This window comes from Dermacentor variabilis, chromosome 1 (genome assembly GCF_050947875.1).
Source record: "Dermacentor variabilis isolate Ectoservices chromosome 1, ASM5094787v1, whole genome shotgun sequence".
Taxonomy (NCBI): domain Eukaryota; kingdom Metazoa; phylum Arthropoda; class Arachnida; order Ixodida; family Ixodidae; genus Dermacentor; species Dermacentor variabilis.
Genome location: NC_134568.1, coordinates 263005675 through 263031829, shown reverse-complemented (window position 1 = coordinate 263031829; position 26155 = coordinate 263005675). Strand labels below are relative to the sequence as shown.

At 46.0% G+C, this 26155-nt stretch overlaps 1 protein-coding gene across 1 annotated transcript in view; it reads right to left on the bottom strand.

Moving 5' to 3' along the window:
- Positions 1-276: 276 nt before the first annotated feature.
- LOC142563742 (protein O-mannosyl-transferase Tmtc3-like) overlaps positions 277-26155 on the bottom strand; it is a 427622-nt gene continuing 401743 nt past the window's right edge. Inside the window, exons 20-23 of the mRNA XM_075674346.1 lie at positions 25040-25160; positions 8576-8677; positions 7778-7861; positions 277-3642 (exon numbers count right to left, since the gene is read on the bottom strand). Coding sequence (XP_075530461.1) covers positions 3349-3642; positions 7778-7861; positions 8576-8677; positions 25040-25160 — 601 coding nt within the window. The 3' untranslated portion in view covers positions 277-3348. The remainder of the gene's footprint in view (positions 3643-7777; positions 7862-8575; positions 8678-25039; positions 25161-26155) is intronic.

The following is a 26155-nucleotide window of genomic DNA, read 5'->3' as shown; positions in this document are numbered from 1 at the left end:
CACTAGAAATCATCTCGTCCTTGCCTGGTCGCCATGATCTACCGGACGTCTGCAGCTCGCCGACAAGGCCACGCTACCCAATAGTAACGTCGGTCGAGGTTCGAGAAACGGCGTCGCAACAGTGCTCCTGTATATCCGTGGCCTCGACTTCCGTCTGTAGGGACAGATACGGATGAAGGCCGGCGCTATGATGTGTGCATATACGTATAAGGCGAATGATAGCTAAAGAAACATGAAGACAAGGACGCTGCGAATTATGTTGTTGGACACGTAGAGTAAACCGGAGGTCTCTTTATTAATTGAGAGGAAACAACAAAAAGTAACAGCTGAGTGAAAGCATTATGTGTGCCTTTATTACGAAGTATATTGTATTATTTCGCCAAAACACAAGCGACAACAACACCGCAAGTCTTTCCTTACGCATCCGACAGCAATGAATTGAAACAAGAATACAGACGCAAAGCGGCGACAGCGCTCGCTCAAGCATTCAACACACGAGAACAATATAAACACAACCTTTCCAAACTTGGGAAGAGGCAATAAGGGGTGGCGATAAGGCAATTACGTGCACCACAAAACAGTATGAAGCAATGGGATGAGGGGGTGCAAAAAAGCGGCAATAGTGTGCACACATCGGTGAGTTAACGCGGCCAGTGTCATTCGTAAACCTCAAGCATACAGGCATAGACAATATTTAAGGTGCTGAGTGCCGACAGCGGACGGTCCACGCAACGCGACGCTATCCTGCAGAACGGCTGCTGCTGGGAGAAAAGAAAAAAAAAACAAGGGGGCGGGGGTAGAAAGGAATGCAGAAGCAACAAATTTTTCTTGGAGCGCGCAGATCAGTGACTTACCGAGCCGACGTTTTGCTCTATCTAAGTGCCACCGTGGTCCCTAAAACAGTTTTCTGGCTCACACTTGAGTTAATAGAAAAATTCTTTGTCTCTTTCTCGGTATATCTATGTACAATCCACCGCATGCCTGCGTCCGCTAAACAGCCTCCATCCACATGATCAGTACAACGATAGTTTTTTTTTTCTTTCTTCTTGTAGTGTACATTGAGAAGCACCAGTCATAACACATGCGCCGCACATAGACAAGAGACATACCTGGTTGATGTTGAGTCGTGGTTTGCGCAATACTCCAAAATAGAACGACTTCACATCTCATATATATGACCGTCCGATATTCACCCTATAGTATGTACAAGCTACCGTTTGCGTTATGTACAGGCGTTCACATTGTAGTATCCGAACGGCATATGCACAGCGTAATATATATATATATATATATATATATATATATATATATATATATATGCACTTTTTTATGTTTCACTTTAAGTTGCCGAAATATAGATCACTTGTCTCGTTAGCGGCTGGCAACACAAGCACTGGTCAGCAATACAATGTGCAAATATACAGTCTGTGACATTCATTCACCGCAATTTCTTGATCACGTTCTTTTTCTTGAACCCCATCTATTTATAGCCCGAATTTGGACTATTTTGTTCGTTTCCGTAGTCATCTACGGCGCTATTTAATGTTAACATACGAAAATTAGTTAATGACTCGTTTGCTTATGCAGTGTGCTTATCAAAATAATCCAGCTAACGACGGTGGTAACGAGTAGATAAAAAAAAGAACTACCGCGACTCCCGGAGGTGAACCAGTAGCTATAAAAAACGCTAATATCGAATAAAATGCTATGATGCTTAATTGAATGGGAAACAATAAGAGCAGATAAACAGGAGTCTTCGTTACCATTCAGCCGTTAAGAACTTAGGGCGGTAATGATGAATATACACCCGAGTTCGGTTTTAAACAGCTGCGCTACTACCGCACAAGAGCATATAGAAAGTGCAGCAGGTATTAAACATAGTTCTGTGAATAAGCATCGAAGAGCCGTACCAGTGTGCTAAAGAAAAAAAGAAGAAGACTATTCATTCTTTCTTTACGTACATCTAATTTGGCACTTTGTATGAATAAATAGGATATTTTAGTTATTTAAGCATGCAGTGTTGAGACTTAAGTTGCGACCCTATAGACTGTGTGAATCAGTCACGATGGTATTGTGCAGCTGTGTGATTGAGGATTATTATTGTTCCTTCTAAAATTAAAAGCAAATGCATTTAGAGAAACGAGAGCGCTTTCTTGCTGTGTTCCGTGAATGAAGACAGAAGGTCGAATTATGTGCATCAGCAGCACTCACGCTGAGAATAACCTACGAAATTCTTTTACATTAACGCCGGGTGTTATGCTGTACAATGGCGAACTTGACGCTATAGTTTAGTGAAGGCAAATGTAACAATTTCACTGTTTTTCAAAAGGTCACGAGCAAAACAATGCAAGCTATCGGTGCTTTCTTGTACATATTGCAAGCAATGCCAATATTTCTCAGTGAGCCATAAACAAGCTATTCATGGCCCAAATTGCCGATGTCTCACATTTATTATACGGAGCTGGTGTGGCACTTTTCTTTCGTGTTACTGCAAGTTAACACACACAAAAAAAAAGGAAATTTATGTCAACTACAAAATATATTTTTATGGCAAGAGGATTATATAACACATTAATAACTTGGAAAAAATATGAAAGAAAAAGAAAGGTCTTTCCTACTGTTTAATACGCGCTAATTGTGCAGCCGGTTTACCAAAGGATTTAGGAACTTGCTTTTACATATTGTCTGGACGAAAATATTCGATTCTATAACGAAGGCTGACAGTGTTCATGTACTCTGTCCCTCAGCCGAAGTCGGACAGCAGCCTGCCTTTGACACATCCGTTCATAGTTCAGCCTTCACAACACATACTTTCAATAGGCATGGTGAACAACATGCTCCTACTGACAAGCGATGTATACGCCACTCGTTCAACTGTACGGTCTGTAACCTGAGGAATGTGCCACTGTAAGTATCACCGTGCAGCGAGGTGCACAATTACATTCTCGGAGCGAAAGGAAAAAAAAAATGCAGCTAGAGTGGCTTTTGTCCAACCACTAAATTGACTTTCCTCCCTCCACTTTGTCTTCTACATTTGGAGGTCGTCGCACAAGCGTCATAGCATAGCGGAACGTCTTTGCGCAAAGCCGACAGCGCGCAGAGGCCACCAGGAACGCTGGCAGATGCCCCCTGCTAACACCATCGGAAACGATTCGCGAGCACTCGCAGCTGTCGCCACTGGGCGATCACCCACGACGGTGCGTGGCGGTGGACCCTTCAACCGCGTTGGCTGGCCAACAGTCCCGAACGTTGGTCGCGCTCTTCTGTGGAGCCGTGCGCCCACTCTCGGAGTGCATCCTACGGCGCACGGCTCTCGCCACGAAGGTTGCCGCTGCTGGCCGTCCAGAGTCACTGCGCGTTGGCGGCCGATGCGGCGGCGGAAGCGAACGGCTGCAGGACGGGCGGTTGCGGCGCGGCGAGGGCGGCGCCTGAGCGGCGCTCCGCGTCCACCGAGCGGTTCCTGAGCAGCGTCTGCGTGACCTGCAGGTGCTTGCGGATGTACGTGGCGTTCGGGTCCAGCGTGGTGGCGTGCTTGAAGCAGCGCTCGGCTCGGCTTAGCTCCCCGCGCTCCACGTACACGACGCACAGGTTGTGCGAGCCTTGTACGTTGCCCGGGTCCAGGGCCAGGATCCTGCGGTAGCACTGTGGCCACAGAAAAGGCGGGAGGGGGGGGGGGGAGGTGTCGCAGGAGGCGGAACAGTTTCAGTGAGAATATCGCGCGCGCGGTGTAAAAAAGAAAAAGAAAAGAAAAAGCTAACAAAAGGCCGAAATCACGCCTGTTTCCACGTGCCTATTTGCACGTCTTTACTTTCGTCGTGTGTCTTAAGTAAGTGGCGACTACCTGGGAATGCACAAAAAATTTTTACCTTAGTGCCGTACGCTACTAAAAATTGCCGCAGCAATGTCTTCGCTACCGCACTGACCGCAATCATGAGTAGAAGGTGCCTTATAACGTCGGTCAATGAAGGAACGCTCTTACGTACTAAAATTAGTCTGAACGCGGGGACTGTTCCTCTAGTACTAGGAGCGGCGCATGGAGATTGGCCTGCGCAGTCTCCTAGCAGGCTTCGCTTATATACTACTTCCGCGTACTATCCACGGCGCACGCACAGGTGCGAATACGTGCATCTCGTAGACCTTTTTTTTTTCTTTTTCCCGAAACAACGCACCGCACAATCTTGTCGCTTACATCTGGCACTGCGGCACGCTGTTGATCCCGAAGAGAGCGCCTCTCGCTTACTGCAGCTCTGTGCAAAGCTACAATAATGTGATCGCTCTTTGATGCATTTGTAGATTTAATGTTCAACACGAGAAACCAAACCCAACTAACCGGAACAAAGCATTATCATCTCCAGAACTGTAGGTGCACTTCTCCGTCGCAGTAATAACGAATATACTCAATAAAAATCACTTGGAAACCAAGTTTAAGGAACAAACAAATAAGGAATAGAGAAAGCAGATGCCGAAAACCGAAGTGAATGCCTCAATGCCTTTTATATATATATATATATATATATATATATATATATATATATATATATATATATATATATATATATATATATATATATATATATATAAAGAAGCATCTTAGACAACCTTGGCACTGCACAGTGGTGGCTAACCAGCCATAAGCACGCTTGTCGCTCATCATACTTATGATAAACAGCACACCAGCTCACCAGCCGTAAAAACGCTTGCCATCTACCACGGTTATGATAAACAGACTGCTGGAAGAAGAGGGCGATAAAGAAGACGCAACACAGCCGAGATGGTGCGCTGCACAAACACGCCCGCACTACGGATCGGCGGTCAAAAAAAGTCAGCGCTGACGGTTGCTCCGATAAGAGCTTCTTTGCCAAACTTACGGTGGCATAATCTTCAAGAAGGCCTTGAGGTGCATGGACCAGAATAAACATTTCGTATCTATCTAGAGCCAGTAATCCTTCAAACGATAAAATGCGATTTTTGTTTAGATAGTAAAAAGAAAGTGATGTAACATAACTGAAGTATTATCATAATAAACGTATTTTTTTGTTTGGCCAGTGATCGTCTGGAGAATGCTGCCACGAGAAAAAACAAAACACTGTGATCTTTTGCGTTCAAGACTGGAGCTAAAGATAGGTAAAAAAAGAAAGTGCTCTGTTTATGACGGCGTGCTTAAGAATAAGGGTATAACCTATGAGACTTACTTATCGATAAGTAAACGGTGAATAACTATATAAAAGAAAAATTTCATTTGGGGAAATTTTACAGTTTATTTGATTTGCTTTCTAAAGAGCCCTGAGAAATCATTGAATAAATGCGGCTTTTGTGTCAACAACCATCGGGTTTGGTTTTAAGAAAACACAGTCCGCGGAGAGCATACGCTGCTGCGAAGCCAAATTTTGCAGTCATGCGTGGCTCGTGGAGCTCACAAACTGAGCCTGAAGTCCAACTATTTCTCAAACGCTCTCTTTTCTTTCCTAACGAGGCCTTATCCTCACCCGTTTCGAAGCTGCTGGTGGCTCGCACGTGTCGTCATATGCAAAATCCCCATAGACGGCTGCTATTGACCAGCTGACATCAATCAAGAAGGGTAATTGTATCAGTGCGCTTCTTCCTACTGTTGCTGTATATATTATTTGACGTAGTTTACTAAACATGCTGAAATAAGCGAAAATCTGCTTTCGAAATTTCGATAATAATTACGTACTTCCAGAAGGAGCCGGTCTGTTCACGCTCGGCCGCGGTCGCCCCCGTAGGAATTAAACTTTCGCTGATTTCGAAATGTTTTGATGACTCAACTGGCCGCGAACCACACGAATATTAAGGTCAGACCCCACGTTCGCTTGTCAGCGCACGCTCACTCCTGGCTGCTCTTGGCTGACGTCGTCGGCAGACATCGTTTCGTAGTGAGCGATTGACAGCGCTTCAAAATGTTGCTACTATCCGTCGGTCAAGCTGGTGCTGGACAAAGCCGGTTCGCATTACGTAGCACACGCCAGACTGGAGCACAGGAGCGTGAGCGCGCACTCCAGCCATGTTATGCACGAAGCAAGCGCTGCGCATGCGCACTACAGTTGCGTGTAGCTGCGTCTGCTACGTAGCGTGAATACCGCGGCCGCCGCGGGATGCCGCGACGAGCCTGCTCGCAATACAGCCCAGAGGGGCTTTAGCTCGCAAGGCTCACTACGGCTCGCCGAGTACAACCGCGTTTGGCGTTTGGCGCGTCGTAGGCGAGAAAATCGGAAATAGGGGCGTCTACGTGAATATCCAAAATCGAATTTGAACTGCGCGCTCTGGTGACGTTCAGTAAACGGAGCGTTGCGAGCACACACCGCTCCGCCGTAGCCTTCGCAGTGAAGAACTTTCAAGAAGGAGCGGGAGCTCCGCGAAGGATATCAAAGGTAATCTCTGATTGCTAACAACTCCGCTTCTGCTGAATGCACTGACGTATTTTGCTGCAAAGTATTTCTGGAATAGCTTATTTTAACTTCAAATGCATTTCTCGACTTCGGTAAAACGTGTTTCAGGGCCACTTCGAGTAGTATCACTAGCAATGAATCATTACCAACTATCCCACTTTGTTGTCCTGATAAGCAGCGAGTAGTTACATTTATTTACAATATAATTAGGTAATTGAGAAATTTTTGCTTAACTGTCATTCGCCTCTTTAGAAAAGACGTAGCAAAATTCTTCACAATTATCTCTTTCAAGTTGGCTTTCTTGCATTCAAATGAGGCATGAGGCAGAGCATCCTTTACAAAAAGTGCTGTGTGATATTTAAGACCGGCATACGCAAGCGCTTCCACTTCTACTGTTACTCGCAGTATGCAGGATAAGAGTGCTACATGTTTCTCTAAGCACCAGAGCACGACCAAGAACGTCTTATATTTTGGAATGCGAGGAAACACTTTAAGATCACAATCAGCAGCTCAGCTCAAAAGCAGAGCTCAGATCCGGTTACTATGCCAGCCAGTTCGTGATTCTTTCTAACCATACTATGTGTGTTCAGAAATATTTGTTTAGCAAGCCGACAAGTCAGGAAAGAAAAAAAAAACAAGAAGCTGTCGCGGCTTGCAGTGATCCTCTCCTTCGCGTCAGCATAAATAAATATGTAGAGGCACCAAAGAGAACGCAGACGTAATTATTGAATGCTCTGCTTCGTGCTTATATATATATATATATATATATATATATATATATATATATATATATATATATATATATATATATATATATATATATATATATATATATCAACACTTCGTTTTACGAAGTGCATGAACTTCTCAGTTATAGTCTTGCGGCCACAATATATACTTTCCTTCCATTCGATATTTATTTATCGCACTACGACTCCTTTCGCTTTCGTCCATCTGCCACTTCACACCAAGGCTGCTTTGCGTAATGCTCTAGTTAAGCTGCCCCCCCCCCCCAAAAAAAAAATAAAGAAAGACATACAAAGCAAGAGAGAGAACAAAAAGAAATGATTCGACGGGAATTTCACGCTGACGGTAAAGATTGCCGGGCCTCAGGGCAGACACGAAGTAGAGTGGCCCCGCGTCACCAGCAGCGGATAAGCGCGGGCAGTGCGGGGCGAGGGAAGGGAACCGCTCGCGCGGTGATGCATTCCACTCGTTCGCGAGCGTGCCTGTGACAGTGCTGGCGGGGATTTGCTTTGTTTGATTGGACGTCCCGTACGGCGTTCCGTCCTCGTCGCCTTAGTTGCGCTTCCTTCTGTTTGCGCGGGATTAGGCACCCAGGGCCGGAGCCGCTAATCTTCGAGACTCACCTCTTCGGCTGCCTCCAAATCCTTGAGGTGATTGACGTTGATGTCTCCGAGCAGTACTAAGCCCTTGATGTGGTTCGGGTGGTACTGGACCAAGGGGAGAGAAGAGAGGAGGGGGACAAAGAAACGCCCCAGTAAGCCTGCATGCGCGAGGACATATGCAGCGTCGGCGTAGGCCAGTAGGGACTCCACGGCCCCGCGGCCGCTGCCAAGAAAGCCCTGGTTGCTGCCATGTCGCGCGCCTCGGCTTGCGCAGCTTACGCGCCAGTCTTGCGCGTGTGTACGTGACCGCCGGAACACAGCTCGATTTCGGGGGAACGGGTTGCCTCTCGTTATGTCGTGCATTGTACCACATTAAAACGATAATGAGAGCTTGTTCGCAATGACTGGCTTGAAGAAGCTAATGAACAAGCTTTTTGCTACGAATAGAACGATAAAAAAAGCATGCTGTGTAATGCTAAAAAAAGAATAAACAAAAGTAAGGCGTGAGGCAACAATGAGAGAAGTTGGAAGCGTAACAGACGCCAAATAAATGAAATGAACGAAAGCTACTCGAAACAAGTTGTAATGGTATAGTGGCATAAAATATATGCACACAATACCAGTCAAGGTGTAAGTACGAAAATATTATTCGAGAGCTACCGGGCGTGTACATTCAAGTTACGCTTCCAAGGTCCCCTGCGTTATTTAAGCATCTGTTGAGGTTCCCGATTCGCAGGTGTTTCCAAAAGGCCCCCTGAGTAGGAATTCAGAAGCGTAGCGAAGAGATGCCAAAGCACAGATGTGGAAAGGGCATCTAACCTTTAGGAGATCTTTCAGGAACCTCATGGCTTCCATAGGTCGTTGCTGCTCCGACAAGAGCAACGCCAAGTTGAAGAGAGCGCTTCGCAGCTTAGGTTGCACCTGGGGATGTAACGACGATAGTGAGGTCATGAGAAAATTCTAGATTGTACATATAAATGCAAGAGAGACAGACGGACAAATGCGGCGGTAACCACGAAAATCAGTCGGATAAATACAGGGTGCTTTTTTTGTTTTAGCTTCACCAATATTTTTTAAGGTTGTCTGTGGCATATAGCACAATTATAACCCTTGATATAAATTACTGGATGAAGTGGCCGTTACTTCTATGTGAAATAAAAATACTTGATTGAAGAATTAACGTAATTGCGCCAATTACCTTTTAATTACTTACCTTACAGCACATATTTAAATATACGAATTCCAGCTAGTGAGCACGCAAGGCATATCGACTTAGAACGAATTCTCAGGACTACGCCAGTTTAGAGATATTAGTTTTCAAGGTGTCCGACGACACGATTTTTACCGCAAGTTTGACGGCGCATATCTTGAAATAGGTGCCATCCTCAGAATTCGTTCTACGTCGATATGCCTTGCATGCTGACTAGCTAAAATTCGTATATTGATTATGTGCCGTAAAGTAATTAATTAACATGTTATTAGCGCACGTATATTAATTATTCGATTAAGCATTCTGATTTCTCGTACAAGTAATAGCCGCCTCGTCGGGCAATTTAGATCAAAAGTTATAATTGTACTATCTGCTACAGGCAATTTTAAACAATTTGGTGCAGTTACAAAAAAAAAAACTATGGGGGCACCTAAGCAATTCTTATTATGAGTAATTTCGAGAGCATTACTTGTCGTTGAGTTATGTCGCTGAGTTTAGTGTAGCGGCGAAATGTTGCTAAGTTCAGTGCTGTTGCTTTATGTTTCCGCGTGTAAAGTTGCTGCTTATGAGGTCGGAACAACACATGACGACAAACCGGCCATATTGAGATCTCTCAGTTGAGCTTTATTTGCGTTGTCCGGGACTTTAGGGGATGCATACTGCCGCGCTGCAGCCGCTGCAGCTCAGCGTGCTCTCTTTGCCTTTCGCGTTGTCGGGGGCTTGAGTGGTGAACGTTGTTTCGCGGCAGCAACTCGCTTCGCACATTTCGCTGAGTTGCGATGGTCTCGTACTTCGTCGGCAGTGAACTGGCGCCTCCGGCCACGCTTTGCTGACGCCTCGCGTGACGATGTAGACTCGAGTGATTCAACTTCGGGCGATGAAGAGTCAACAGCGGCGAGAGCGACTAACAGCGACTCCCATCATGCTCCATCTAGTGAACCGCCCGCCAGACAGCGCCTAACCACGCGCACAGCCTCGAAGATATTCATTACTGTCGCCTGTTGCAAGGGTGGCGCAGTGGTTAGCGCTCTATAGTGCGCCTCGACGTCCTGCTCGCCCGCCGCTCCGTACAGAGTGGAGACAACCGCAGCGTCTACTACGACGTTGGGCACGCGAGGAGCGCCGGCAGCGCTTCCCTAAGGCGTCCGCCATTCACCTGCCGAACGCCGTAGTAGACGTCTCAGTTGTCTCCACTCTGTACGGAGCGGCGGGCGAGGAGGACGTCGAGGCTACGTGCTCGGCTGCGGAGCGGCAGCAGTGGAGGTGGGGCCGAGGATCGAATCCTCACCGTGGCCACTTTTGTTAAACGAGTACGCAATTCTGTGCCTATAACCCAACGAGGAAACCCGTCCGTCCGCCAGGTAAGACGAATCGCTATGAATAAATTAATGTAAGAAACAAAATAAATCCGAAAGGAAAAAAAAACAACGTTGGCGGTGGTGAGTTTCCAATTTACTACCCCGTGCTGAGAAGCCAGATGTCTTATCCACAGGGCGAATACCCAATTTTTTTATTTCAAAACATTCGGCAAATACATCAATACACATTGCTGCCCCCTTGTGACAATATTCACTTTCCCACCGCTGCTGTTTGAGCTTGCGGTTGAGATGACAAAACTTTCATTTTAGCAAGAGTATCCATCAATATAACTACAGTTCATGGTCATACGCTAATTTCTGAAACAGTAAACTATTACTTTGCTGAAAATGTGAGTAAACTACGTGATGTGTTTCACAGGGCTAACACCCAAGCTTGCAGAAGGCGAATATGTCTGATTCATATGAATGTGTTGTACCGGCGGTACAAAAGAAATGTCAAAGGAGAACAGTTTTCATGAAGGCTTTCTTGAAAGATTTGGGGATGGTGGAATAAAAGCCATCTCCAGGACCACATGTAGAGCCGACTTGGAGCATTGTAGATATCACGAAAATTCCGACTTTCCGAAAATTTGATGTCAAACACGCCACATCCCCGATGCGTTTCCGTGGTCGCGGGATGCGCCTTCCGTTGGGGCGTCACTTCACCGACCGAAATGCTACCAATCTCTGAGGGCACATGCTCTTTGCGTCGCACAACACTGACAGATAAGCAGTCAGTGAGTTGATACGGATGTTAAGGAGTGATGGGAGGTTATATGGGTCTCATCGCGGTTGATAATGGTTTCCCGAGGATGAATAAGGTGCTTAAGAGCGATAAGGGCTTATAATGACCGAAGCAATTCTGATGAGGTTGATGAGGACCGATAAGGGTCGATAACGGTAAGATCAAGTCCGATAAGGTTGATAAGGACCGACAGTAGTTGTAAGGGTTGGATCATCTTAGATGAGGTTGATAAGGAGAGATAAGGGTGGATAATTAAGGATCGGATAAATTGCGATAAGGTTGATAACGGCCTTTAAGTGTTGATAAGTGTATACACTGGTCGGATCAGGCTTGATAAGATTGATGATGACACCGGGCTGCGTGGAGATGAGCAAGCGGCACAATGCTTACGCATACTTAGACAACTCTAGTGGTGTTTCTGCATGAATGTTTTTTTTTTTAGTTATATGAAGATGACGTAATTTGTGTGCTGTTTTTCTGCCATGGCTTTTCTGCCACGGCTTTCTGATGACGGCGGGGTCGCACAATGAGCCAAGTAACGCTCTCACATTAATAGAACACCCTGCATATTTCGTTGAGTAAGGGCGTTTATTATTCTGTCACTTACACAACAACGTCCTCTGTACCTTCGCCGACCATCGATGTCACGGGGGCTGAAAATGAAGGCTACGGAAGTGATGTGCTTTTAGAGTAATAAGGTGATTATGGTTCAGTGTAATATTTGCCTTGTTATATTTTGCAACATGTATGAAAAAACCGTCAAAGAATGCTACCTTTGCTGTGACTTATGGGCGAGTTTGTGCTTTGGTGCCAGATCGGTTGCTCTCCCGTAGGCACGCGCATGCACACACACACACGCACGCACACTCACATACGCACCGAGAGAGACGGAGAGAGAAAGAGAAACGGGGAGACAGGAAACACAGACTAACGGGAACAAGCACCCGCTCTAGTTTATACTAGGGCATAACAATAAAACAGCTGTTCGAGTTGATGAGGTGTGCGCAAGCACTATGCGGGAAAAAGAAAGACATTTCGTAAGGTGGCAAGGTAAAGGAGAGCGTGTCCTGATGCTGTCTATGTCGCGCAAATTGCACTGCATTAGAATACAAGGACAGACAACTATTAGTTACAATTAGTAATCTTTTTTGACAGGCTCACACCATATTTTGAGTGTTGCAAAAATAGTTATAATAATAACCACTTACGAAAATTAGCTGTCAGTGAAGATTGTGTGCGAGTTGTGGCGGCAGCCAGTGTGCCGCGCACTTTGGGGCTGTTTCTTCTGGTTATCGCTATCCCTCCAGCATGATTAAAGGAGTAATAATTTATATACAGAGCTTTTCAGACGCTCATTGTGACGAAGTGATGGCATACGTTTAACAACAAAAAAACATAAAAGCAACTGTCAACGAGATAATGTCATGAAGGAAATTAGCTGAGCGGCATTGAAGTGCCAGTCATCTGTTCTGACCTTTCTTTTTAGGGTATGATTCAACGCAAGTTTTATGAGATATTTATCCTTGAATTAGATGATGGCACTAAAGGCAAGTATGATGCCATTATGCTATTTCAATCAGCTTTCAAAGCGAATGATACACGAGTGCGTTCTTCCTTCGCGAAAATCTTCCAGCGCGACATACATCTCCAAGCAATTGAAACGAAATTAACTACTGAAAAACTTTCGATTGACGCTTAACAATCTCAGCTAATGGACGTTTCCATCAGGACGCAAGACAACAACCTCTCTGCATTGTTGCGTGTGGGTACAATCCTTAGTGCGTTTGAGCAAGTGCTCACGCAGGTCCAGGGGGCATAATAGCGATGCCCAGGTAGCTGTTGTTTGAGAGGTATATGAAAGGGCAATGTTTTAAAAATTTCACTATTGTTAGGTAGTTGGCTACTAGAGAAAACAGGCCCTGTCGACAGTCTCTGAGACATTCTTGTGACATTTTTGTGACTTTCTTGTGAGACATTCTTCCGCCTGGTTGCGGCACGCGGGAGCATTCAAGCTTAAATCTAGCGTGGTGTAAATAATATTAATAAGCGGACGTTGTGATGGAGTGCCGATGCACAATTTACGCCTGATTACGAACGTCGTGAAGTGGGAACACAGTTACCGGCAGTTAGAGCTGTCTAAATGTAACATCCCCGCACCAAATCTGAAACTAGATTCCTTGAGGTGCAGTGGTCAGTGAGAAACAATTAAAAAAAGAAAGGAAAAAGTCTGGGCGACGCGTCTGTAGCGAAAATAAATGTAAACTACGCACGAATCTTTGCGTCGCGGCCCATTGATGCAATTCACCTTATTTCTGAGGCCACTGGTACGTTGTTGGCTAAGTACACGGGTGCTGCGTGATAGCCTAAAGATTGTTCATTCGGGGCATATGCGCGATTTTCCTACAGAGTATAGCTGCCGTCAGTGGAAATGGGAAAATCAACAAACGTCGAGACAAGGGCATTTGTTTGTACGTGCGACAGCTAGTGCTGATTTTCCTCGCGCGTGTTCTCGCAGTCTGAGCATTCCGTCTTAAGCATTTAAATGCGTAAACATTTCTATGCTTACCCAACGAGAAAACCGTCCGTTCCTCCATCCACCACGTCAGACGATCGCTTTCAAGATAGAGCCCGCAGCAGCGAGTGACTTTACCTTCGTGCTGCCTGTCGCTTCAACGCGAACGAAGCGGCGAGAACACAGACATCGCTCACGGAGCTCTCAGGTCGCACCGCACTCTGCCCGTTTCGCAGATCGCTTTCAAGATACGGGCCCGCGCGTCCCTTTACAACGCTAAGTAAGCGGCGAGAACACAGCGCGCCAAGCTATCAGCAGTCGGCACTCTCCGTCAGCATCGCGGATCGCTTTCAATTGATACGGTCCGTGCGGCCGTTTCATATGCAGCCGTCGATGGAGTACGTTTGATCACGGTTCATAATGGTTCTACGCGGATGGATAAGGCACTAAAGAGCGATAACGGTTTATAATGATCGGAACGTCATTAGCGCACCACCGTCCGCACTGTCGTTTGTACTGGCAGTATCAAGTTTCATAACACTGATAATGACACCGGGCTGCGTGGAGATGACAAGTGGCACAATGCTTGCGCATACTTAGCCAAATCCAAGAGAAGTTCCCGCGTGAATTTTTTTTTATTCAGCGTGGCAATCTGAGAAGATGCGCGAAGCGATTAGCTGGCGTCAAAGTGCCTCAGACAGTACTCGACAAACTGCTCCCTACAGAAGTTCCCCTTCTCGCTACGGGTTGTTAAGGTGAGTGGCTGACTGGCTTTCATGTGGTAAGTAGAGACATCAAGGTAACGTTTTATCTGCGCGGGATAACAGATAACCATTACGAAAGGGCTACTTGGACAGCGGCACAAAAAAATCATGGGCTGAGAGCTCTAATGACTGCGCTGGTGAGATCGCGCAGTATGATTACAAAAGACGATCAAGAACACAGGAAGCGAACATGAGACCTCTACTACAGGCATACAATAATTTGTGTAGTATTCTTTTTGTAGTACAGATGCCATTCTTGCGCGAGTCCCCATTTTGTTGAAAGGAAATCCCATAGCAGCTTTCACCCGACGACCACCAGCTATACGACGTGTCCGCGGTCTTGACAACATTTGGACAAAAAGGATCTTTACACGAACCCGACAAAATTGGACGGAGACGGCTCATCAGGCTGAAAATCGGCTGTTGGGTTCACGTAAATGCTAGCGGGTCTGACTGAGTAAGCGTCGAGGCGTGTTCGGTCAACCCGCCAACAACAGGTAGGTTGACTCGCCTAGAGTTACTGTATATGGCTTCCTTAAGGTAAAGGGAGCTATATACAGTAACTCTAGACTCGCCAAGCCTGCTTGCTAAGACGTATGTAAGCGTAATCCGGTCGGGCTGTGTCAGCTAGACTTCTGACTCGACTTGGTCGTGTCGAGTTTTTGTAAACGAAGATAAAATGTGTCAAGCCCTTGCGGCCACACTAGAAGAGGAGTTATTAACCTGAACTGAAGAGCTGTCTCAAAAACTCGAAACTGTTGACACTAACGCGCCGTTTATTGTCAATAGTTCTGAGCTCTATGCCATTCTACAAATCATAATCTTGAAAGAGAGGGAACGCTGAATGAATAACACGACCAGAGTAAACAGAATAAGCATCCATGGGTTGCTCTTAAAACACAAGTAATATGTAAAGCACACCCAAACAGTTCCTTGACCCTCGATATTGTCACAATATAGAGAATGAGAGAGAAAGACCAAGTATGATGTGTATGGTCCAGTTCGTTAGTATTATTTAAAAAAAAACAGTCTGAAAGCGGACATTTGCGACGTGCTAGTCATGACTGAATGCAAATATTTTTAGTCCGTTCTGAAGGGCAGTTTGGCTGTGCCTGCCGTTTTAAAGGAAATTAATTCAGCACATAAAGACAGAAATGCGGCCCTGCATGTGGTTGAGTGTGGAACACTAGTCATCGTCCAGGCGTAGCAGGTAGCAGTATGAAGGGCCCCTTCCGTTGACACTTGCCCTCAACGCATATCGTGCACTGAACATTCACGCCGCCTGTATGCATGCTATTTTGTCTTCCTAAGCGGAGTGTCTAAAGCACCCGGTATATGATTACAAATGAAGCAGCGCAATTTTCCAGAAAGAAGAAAGTCTTCATTCCAGGCTTTGATGGCGGAGATGGTAGTATGTATACATCCACGTAAATTACACGTTGCGGTTGGGGTTTACCAGCTGAACTCGGGACAACGCAAGTTTATCTGCAGCGCGCTGACGCGCATTCCGTACAAGATCGACGCAAGGGAGTTGGAGTGTGCGGTTGTGCCATGGACACCCCGGACGCCATCACGCCGCACACCATATTGGGCACAGAGCAGACGTCCTTTATTTCTTGCTATACGGATCGGCTGCGTAAAGAAAGTGCGTTTATCAAGCATGGAACGCGTATACGTCTTGTTGCGCTAGTTGTTGCGGGGCATTCCCGGCAAGAATATGAGAGGAACAGCCTGTTCATCACGTGATGTCCTTACACTCGACGTCGACGGTACCGCATGCTACCTGCATATGCACTTCCGCTCCTCCGCAGTCGCGCAATATACTTTATAGGGCCACAGGTATTGTAGCATAGGCTCCGAGGGTAGTCTATGCTAATGTAAAACTACCACCGGCCACTAATTACTGTCGGTTACTTTGCATGAAAAAAGAAACATTTAATATCATGGAAATGCATGAAGAGATAAATATTATCATTAGCGACTGTAAGAGGTTAATTAACAGCAATGTTTGGTGCGAACATGAATGTGTTGTGCAGACGCGAGGCATGAAAACCCAGTACACGAGTGACATACATTGGACGACAACAGCAAACTGAATGAAAAAGCTTGTGAAGGAAGCGTAAAAAAATCAAGGACGTTGGTAACAGCGGTAGTTCAGGGGAAGATTAATTCCAAAATAATTGAAAATCATTCTACGGCCAAAAGGAAGTCAAAATCTGTGTGGGATATGCATGTAAAGAATGCAGTATGAAGCGACCAAGGAAAAACATGGAAGAAACCCAAAAAGGTGAAAAAAAGAAAATAAGCCGCTAGAGTAGATGAGAGAGAAATGGGAAGAATACATAAAACTGAAGAATAGCCCACACGTAATTGTTCAAGAAAAGATGTACTTTGTAAAGTGACCGGTGGTTGGCAGAGACTCGAAGTAACGATAAGAAGATCCCAAGAAAGTTTTGGGATGATCTATAGGCACTGGGTAAAACGTGAAATGTAACGCTTAGTAGCATTTAAAATGACAGCGGTAACATTATAAAAACGAAGCGGCGCTACGGTTTATTAGTGAACAATTAAAATAACATTTTCATGAAGTTGAAAACACAGGCGACGTTCACTTGGATATTGTCAGTCGACTGAAAGAGGACTTTGACATGTATAGTCATACGTAGGAGAGATAGACTGGAAAAAAAAAATGGATGCAGTTCTACTCAACGTGAAAGCTGTCGGAAGTGCGGAGCAGTGATTGGCCAGTGTTTCCCTTCTGTTATTGTTGTGAGTATACCTGTGGGGCATTGGCTCTCGATTCAGGGTTGCAAATGTTGCCGATCTTCATCAATGCCTTATTGAAGCACAGCCTATAACACAACTTACAACTATGGCCAAAGGATCGATCTCGGAAGTCCCGCTTGAATCGGGCGACCACTCCGCCGGTCTCGGGTAGCTGCCGCTGCTGCTGTCTCATCTCCGCTTCACGTTGCCGCACCTGGGGGTTAGCTTCTCTCTTCTGACGTTTCGCTTGTGTGTCTCGAACTTGAAGTTGGGGATTCGCTTGCCTACGTTTGCATGCAGTTTGCATTTGACCTTTAACCAAATTAGGGTTAGCTTGCCTTTTCTGCCGTTTCGTTTGAGCTTCCCGAACTTTAACCGCAGGATTCGCGTTCCTTCGCTGTTGTTGAGCCTGACGAAGCTGGAAATTTTACTCTCTTCGTTGAAGCTTGGCTTCTGCTTCACGTTGTCGTACAGACGAATCGGCCCTCCGGCCTCGCTGTCTTTCGCGAGCAAACGCCCGCTGTCGCTCGATTCGTGCCAACTGTCGGCATCCATGGCGGGAGAGACCGGCTCTTTGTTCGCAGTGTCTATTCCGATAAGGTCTCTGAATAAAACTAAAAGGTAGCGACATGCTTTTATCTTGCCGCCGCCGCTGCTGCGAGGAGCATTCGTGGAGGTAGCGGAGAAGGTCTGCGTCTCCCAATTGGTTAAGCGCCACCACATGGTATTTTTTGCGCCCTTCTCTCTATTTTTTTTTCTTCTTTTCTGCGTCTCGGCGCGCTCAGTACCATGACAGTTGGCCGCCGAGTTTCCACGGCGAGGTTTTCGCAAGGGATATCATATGTTTTGGCTAAGTTTCGTGGCTAACCGCGTCATTGAAGGACTCAGTGTTTGTTTTGTTTCGTGTTAGGGATTGATTTTAAGAGTACTGGAGGTGCAAACGTTCGCGAACGGAGCTTTTTTCTTTGTTGACGGAGTACGGAGCTCAGGCATGGGTAAGCTTATGCACGGGTGCTATTCTTGGTGCTTGTTCAGATTTGTTTTCCTGATCGCGCTATCGTCAACAGGTGTATGAAGCTATGTAGTGCGTAGGCTGTGTTCTGTCATACATCATGCCAGAAACGTAACACGTGTTATTGTTGTAGTAGTGAGAGTGCGTAGCTTTGTCAGTCTATGCTTTTGTTAGGCGCTGCAAACATATTTTACTAGCACAAGCTGTTCACTACCACTGCAAATTATTTTGGCTATTGTGACTAGGCTTCCTCCGTAGTGGTGCACGAATTTGTTGGCTCATATTGACATGGAACTGCGTAAAGAAAAGGGAGAAAGTGCTCATTCATGGAAACCATTTCTATGTTTAACTTTCGTCCTTGCATAGGCTTTGTTCACAAATGAAGTACAGGTTCCACAGTGATGTTTGCGCTTGAGAGCCAACAGACCAGTTTCACAGCATAAAGAGATGGCAGCATCATGACGAAATGACGAGAATAGCTGAGCTGCTCCGCGTTGATTGCGTACGTTTCTACATGACCTTCGCGTTATTCAGGTGAATATGTCACGCGCTTTGCGTTCGATCATCATGGTACTAGGATGATTGAATTATGAAGCTGCACAAGCTGGGGGGGGGGGGGGGGACACGGCAGTCGATTGGGTACACGCAAGTACACACGTACGCACTTCGAACCCGGCAACTGCATCCGAGTTGTTGAATCGGCAGCTACATAGTGCTGCACACACGCGAGCGCATCGCCTTTGGCGTGTATAGGCGAAACCTTCATCGCAGCCCTTTCACGCCGGGCAAGTGTATTTAGAAATCCAGATAAAGAATCTGATCGATGCAGTAGAAATAACTCGCGAAGCGGGTTGATCTGTGCAAACCGCGGCAGTGTTTTGGCCTACGAGTACAATGCATGGCCGTGAACGACATAAAACTCAAACAAAGCTCTGGCATGTGTATCCCGGGCCCATCCCGGGCCCCTGAAGTGCACCGCACTTAAAAAGGCAACATATTCAAAAGGCAAAAAGAAGGATTTCTAAGCATACCGTGCGAGGTTTAGACAGAATACCAAGAAGACTCAAAGTTATCCTTGGACAAGAAACTAAAATCATTGCATTGCTCTATGGGCGATACACTCAAAACAATGAAAGTGCCAACAATCCTGGAGGGCATGATGAGCCTGTTATAAAAAGAAAGAAAAACGACAACAAACAAACAAGAAAAAAGAGAACAGAGAAAGTACCAAATTGTACTAAGATTTAAAGGCAACGCCAGTGTTGTAAACGTAGAATAACAATGTAAGCAGTGCGATCTCATGTCCACTTTATCAGCGAGTTTGATTGCCGTTCTTCGAAACCACTCGAATCGGCCGTGCGCGTTGGTAAGGCACGTAATTGTTCACAGGTCTCTAAGAGATGCACACATCCGACACCTGACTCGGATTCCCTCACACCATCTTGCTTGCTTGCCAGCAAAAAGGCCACTTTCAACTTTTGCTAAAACTATTGTAAGACATCAGTCCTACTTGCCATCAGAATTTACGCCCGCTACACGATTGTCAGATCCATTGTGGTGTCTGCACCGGCCGCAAGTACAACTGACAATTCCAGGAATCAGAAAGAAAGCTGGAGCGCCATTGCAAGCTTTGAAACAAGAAACTTTGGAGCACATTCACAACGTGCACAGATTCCGGCAACATGTATACACAAATGGTTCAGTAAAACGCAACAGCTCTGCTGCTGCAGTCATCATCCCGGCCCAATCTGAGGAAATCAAATTAAGAACTTCATATGTGACCACATCGACCGGTGCAGAACTCTCGGCGCTCCTTGCTGCACTTAATTTCATTAAGCAGAAGCCACCGCAACAATGGACAATCTTTAGTGACTCCAAGGCAGCCCTTCAGTGCATACGAAGCCCATGCAATGCGCCACGGACCCAATGAACAACTGGCCTCAGAAATTCGGCACATATATCATCAAAGCCATGACAAGGGACACAACATAATCTTGCAGTGGCTTCCAGGACATCGTAACATCAGCGGTAATGACCACGCCGACGAAGCCGCCCGATCTGCACATGAAAGTGGTCAACGAGTCTTCATTCCGCTTTCGCGAAGAGACGCTGCGGCTCAGCTGCGATTGATGTCCCGTGAGTGTACTTTGGCCCTGTGGGATTCAAATGTTTTCACCATGTGTCGGTTGCGTTCGTTGTCTCCGGACATACGGATGCACCTCCCGCCTGGATTACCACGACGTGAACAGACCATGCTCGACTGTCTGTGGCTAGGCGTTGCCTTTACAAACTCATATGCTCTCCTCATAGGAATGGCCAACAGCCCCACGTGCGACACACGTAACATCGACGAGACGCTCGCACACATTATCTGTGTCTGCCCGCGATACAATGCTGACAGACAAGTGATGCGCAGAGTACTGGACCAGTTAGTTGGACAATCGTCCACTTTCAGAACTAAAAGCTTTAGGCCAATGCTCCGAAAGAACATCCGCGTTGAAGGCCTTACTCGCGCTATTGAGGTTCTTGCGGTCTACGGGGCTTCACGACAGACTCTAAGAATGCCGCCCCCTATCGCTCTGTAGTGTACGCGCTTTGTTCGTGCTTGTCTCCCTTTCTTTCTATCTCCCCCTTCCACTCTGTTTCTCTTTTCATCCCCCTTAACCCTTGCCCTGCGCAGGGTAGCCAACCGGAACTACGTCTGGTTAACCTCCCTGCCTTTCTCTGCATTATTTTTTCTCTCTCTCTAAGATATGCTTTACTCCGTGACCACATCTCTAGGTTTGAAAGGCGGAAATAAACAGCCTGCATAATGTCTGTGCCTGGTTTCGATCGACCACTGACCATACAGACTATACTAGAACACCGCCCCCGCCGATCATCAGCCCAGAAGGCAGTGAAGGCCCTTGTATGCTTTTTGAAAAAACGACTGGCTTGTGCGAGCGCCTTTGACTGGCGTGGTGCTGTACGCGCAAGTGCAAACATTCACTCCATTCCTCTCTCTCTCTCTCTCATTTCTATTCTCCTGTTCCACTCTCCCAGCGTAGAGCAGCCAACCAGACGCTTTTCTGGTGGCATCTCCGGCCTCTCTCTTTCTTTTCTTATTCGCTCTGTTTCGAGTAATGTGGGCTTTCTGAAGCTAGTTTTATAATATAATCCGCGTTAAGTGCCGCGTGTTCACGAATATTGAGTGCTTCGTGCAAAACTCAGATGCCACCAATGGCACTGAATAGTCGCAGCAACACAGCGAAATCATCCCTTCTGCTCAAAAAAGTTGCGTGCATTCAGCTAGGAAGCTTCTTTTTCATGGTGCTTCAGCTAGGCTCGCGTTTCTCGTGTTGAGAAATCTAAACCTTTCTTTCCTTTTTTTGTCATGAAAAAGACAAGCAATAAGGCATCTCCATTTATTTGTGATGTTACACGTGTCGGTGCGAGTGGACCAAAAGAAGAAGAAAAAGAACACCATCGCACCGTAGCATGCTTTCAGCCTGCGCGACACGTAGTGCAATATGAACTGAGCGCGAGGCTGACGTAACACGACGGTCTCATGCATCTTGCATAAACCCGCCAGTGAGACGCCGTCGCTACCTGGGCAACGCAAGGGGAAACTACAGCGCGGAATGACAATAATAATAAAAAAGGGACGGAAATAACCATAACGCACGACCTGGAGTACATTCTTCTAGGATAAAACACGCCTCGGGCATCATAATGGCACGAGAAATAAGTAGGCAGAGAAACAAAAAGAAGGGCGGGGGAAGATTACATTCTCATCGTCTTTCCTATTCCCATCGTACATGCCACACCGTGTTGCTCGCTCGCGTTTCCCCAGTGTTTGTAAAGGGAGGACGGCCACACTTAATTGCTTGCCGCTAAAAGATGCGTTACATGCTCAGCACGTTTTTTATTTCTTCTGTTATTCGTAGTGTTTGTTCATAGAACAAGAAACTGCACATACATATTGTGCGTGGATATACGTTGACACGCGTATGCAGTTACATCTTTTCATTTCCGACTTTTATATAATGCGCGAGCGCAGATGCTTGCATCTTTGGGAGGTTCCCAATTATATATATATATATATATATATATATATATATATATATATATATATATATATATATATATATATATATATATATATATATATGTATATATATTGTTACCCGAACTGATAACACAGGACACGCGAGTTGTAGGAGAACCTGTGGGAACAGAAGGCAGCGCAGACCCTGTTCACGTTTTGGTAACGGATTACACAACATGTACACGTCTAGTCGGAGACCCCGAAATTGCGGAAGTCTGAGTTAACTATGAGAGACGATGGCAATAATAAAGGAGTCCAGATGGACGCTGTCGCGTCCTGCTCGCTGTCGCGTCCTGCTCGCTTCATTAACATCTAAGAACTGCACATGGCGCTGCAAGACGCTCCGGCGTGTAGCGCAAGCCACACACTGTCATAACGAGACTCTCATTTCGGTGACACTTTGTTGGCCAAACACTGCGACTGTGCGGCCATACGGCGCGTGACCGCAGAGTCGACCACAAGCCGTGTGGCCGACTCTTCGAGGTCAGCGCTTTCGCATGGGTGTTTGCATTAGTCTAGCGTGAAGAGGACAATTAAAGCGTCTGGCGTTCACCCAACGTCTTAGGGCGAGCGGAGGGCAATGTTGTGCGTGCATGTTTAACGCAAAGGAGAACTTCGCGTTAATGCTACCAGCGTTTTCTGCCAAGTCGGGAAGCCAACTATTTGTAAAACAAAGTGAGATATGTGTCAAATTTCATATAAAAGTGAAAAAAGTATGCTTGAAAAAATAGATACGTGAATAAAATTAAGTAAAGGGGGAAGAGAAGGAGAAGTAAATCAAATCTTGTTAGTGGACACCACGTTCCGTATTCATGGTTTCCTAACAATATGTCAATAACTGTTCATGAAAAAGCTTTGCTCATTTCAGTTAACATCATATTAGCATTTGCGTGGCTACATATTACATATGAGCCGGCAGGTACGACAACGCTTAAGAGCTAGCATCTGTGTTTTCAGGATGTACGGCTAAGTGGTGTATGAAAGCATACATGCGGGAGGTTCCGTACCATCTGCCCCACTTTCCTATATTCAATGGCGAATAGGCGCGAGTTTGAGGTCAATTTCTTATGACGTGCCCTTATCAGAAAGACTGTACCCTGTCGGTGGGCGATCAGTCGTCCATCAGCAACAACGACTAACGTTGAGCGGGTTCGGCTTGAAGTTTGTCACCTGCGGTCACTGGGCCTCTTCGATTATCCGTTTCTGACAGTCCTGGACTGTCCGAGGCGGTGCTTTCAGCCAATGGGCGTTGCGTGTACAGCGTCTCGGACAACCCGGGACTGTCAGGAACGGATAATCGAAGAGGCCCACTGCAGGGCGTTTTAGTTTTGTGGCTGTAAACTGATTGCGCTGATAATCTATACAAAGTAGCGACAGCTCCAGTCTTCTCGTTTATACTTCTTTTTTTTTACCGTATGTACTGATGCTTCTGGTCTTGAAGATGTTTATGATGGAGATATGTGTATGTACATGCATGATGCTAAGGCCATGGGCGGTATTTCAGAAAGGTTACAGGTGTTCGATTAGCAAAATTTCTTAGTCAAATAGAATACGAATAATCAAGAAAAATGTCCTTGGAAAATCAAATCGATGATTGAATATTCTTTTATTTCTAAACAAAACGAAATGTAAAGCTCGTGTGGAGTTGGCTCTGTAAAAAATGAGGCTGATTTACATTATTTGATACATTCCATGTGGTGGCGTTTACAACAGAACGCTCCGTCGAATGAGAAGCTTCCAATTACAAACAATTGCTTTCTATTATTGGTTCTTCAGCAGAAGAGTGAGTCGGAGACATTTTCGCCTACATCGGTCTCTCTCCGTCCAAACTCCACAAGTGATGTTATACCTTAGTCGAACAGAAACGAATAGTCGACAATTTCGAATGGTGAATCGAATCGAATCGAATGATTTTAGGAAACCCTCCTTGTTCTCATGTCCCGCTCCGACACACAGTGAATATTACGAGGCCTCAAAAGAGAAGTGTGTGTGTCGAACTGGTTCACAGTGAGCACAAATGAATAAATCCGATATGAAGTTTACCCACATCTTTAGTGCCAGCTAGATCCTCAGCTTCCGCGATGCGTCGACACCGTCTTACATAGTCTCCGTCTCGGAACTACTTACACCAAAGCGCTCCATATCTCGAATAATTTAAGCGTGTGTCCACTGCAACATGTTCGTGTGGCCACGACGACAAGGACGCATACCGCCTGTTACTCCACTGTCACAAGCACACTACACATATTCAGGGCTTTGAACAAGAACTGCGTTGAAATGACTCACGTCGGCCTTTTTCACTTGCCAAGGTGTGAGACCCATGACCATCAAAAGTGCATCACAAAGCGGTGAACGTACTTTAATGCTTCTTTGAAAGGTGGCGACATTTGTGACGAATATTGACTCTACTACATCCCGTGTTACTGTGTCTCACTTGTGCACCTAAAAACTGCGTATCCCAGATATCCGCGGACTTTGTTTCAACGAGAACATTTCGTAAGAGATCTTTGCTCTTAGTGTGTAACATGTTCTGTTTTATTTATTGAGTATTAGCTAATGCAAATAGTTCTTTTCTTCGTTTATTTGTGTTTTACCTACATTATTAACCAAGTGAAAAAGGGCAGCCGTCGCCAACAAACGGCGATGATAACTCCTCTGTTTTTATATATAAAAAATGACTCGAATAGCAACAAGGCCGGACTACTCAATTCGTGTTAAAAATTTCGAGTATTCGCACATTTCTAATGACAACGTGGCATCGTGGAACAATGTCGCCGTGCAATTCCCAAGGACAAGTATCGTGTACAGCCAGATGGCATTTGAGCTCACCAGTACAGCCTTGCGCAGCCAGTTCTCAGCAGCGACTGGATCTTTTTTGTCAAGCGCCAGCATGGCCAGATGGAAGTAGGCCCGTTCGTCTCTCTTTCCACTGTGGACAACTTTCTCCAACCTGAAAACAAATCATGTGAAGTGCTTTACGGGGAACTAACGCTAAGTTCCTCGCAAAGATCATGCCACGCGACAGTATGGCAATTTTCGCTGGCTGGGCAGCTCACTGGAAGTGGCGCTCGACAAAGTAGGCACGTGCGTCGTGCATATTTGACGCTGTTGTTCAACATTGCAAGCGACATTCACCTCCATTTAGAGAGAGAGAAAGTAAGGACAGGAAAGACAGGGAGGTCAACCAGAAGAACACCCGGTTTGCTCCCCTACACTGGGGGTGGGGGAAAGGGGAATAAAAAGAGGAAAAAAAGAAAAGAGTTAAGCACTGAGTGCGTGTGGGGGGGGACACTAAGCCGGTGCACTTCAAGTACTGCACTAGTGCACGAATCGCTTTTCGAGCCAGTGACGGGTGTGGCCACGGTCCGAGTATCTTTGACTCGGTGAGCGGTCTCGAGTCCAGTCGGCGTAAAGTTGTCCGCAGAGAGAGGCGTTGTAGATCGTGGCGAGGGCATGTACACAACAGGTGCTCGACGGTTTCCTCGCACCCACAGGAGTCGCACATCGGTATCTCGGCCACTCCCATACGGTAGGAGTATGCGTTCGTGAACGCCACTCCCAGCCACAAGCGGCACAGCTAGGTTGTTTCGCCGCGGGAAAGGCTAGATGGCAGTTGTAGCCGTAGCGTGGGGTCCAGTTTATGCAATCGGCAATTGAAGGCACTTGAAGTCCAGAAATTTTGTGACTTTTTGCGTGCAAGTAGGCGAAGTAGGCGAAAAGCACAGCGGGCGAATTTAAGAGAGCAAGGTTAGGCCCAGACATGCTTCAATGTCGTACGTAAGCTTTCACTTAAAAAACACTAAATCTGTGGTTGGTTCAGGGCTTTGCCAAGGAGGCAAAGACAAATTTACGCACAGTTTGCAATTTTTAGACGCTTTGTGATAAAATAAGGCTTTCAGGATGACATTCGGAAGCTAGGAATGTTTTGAGGCCGAACATTCTAGA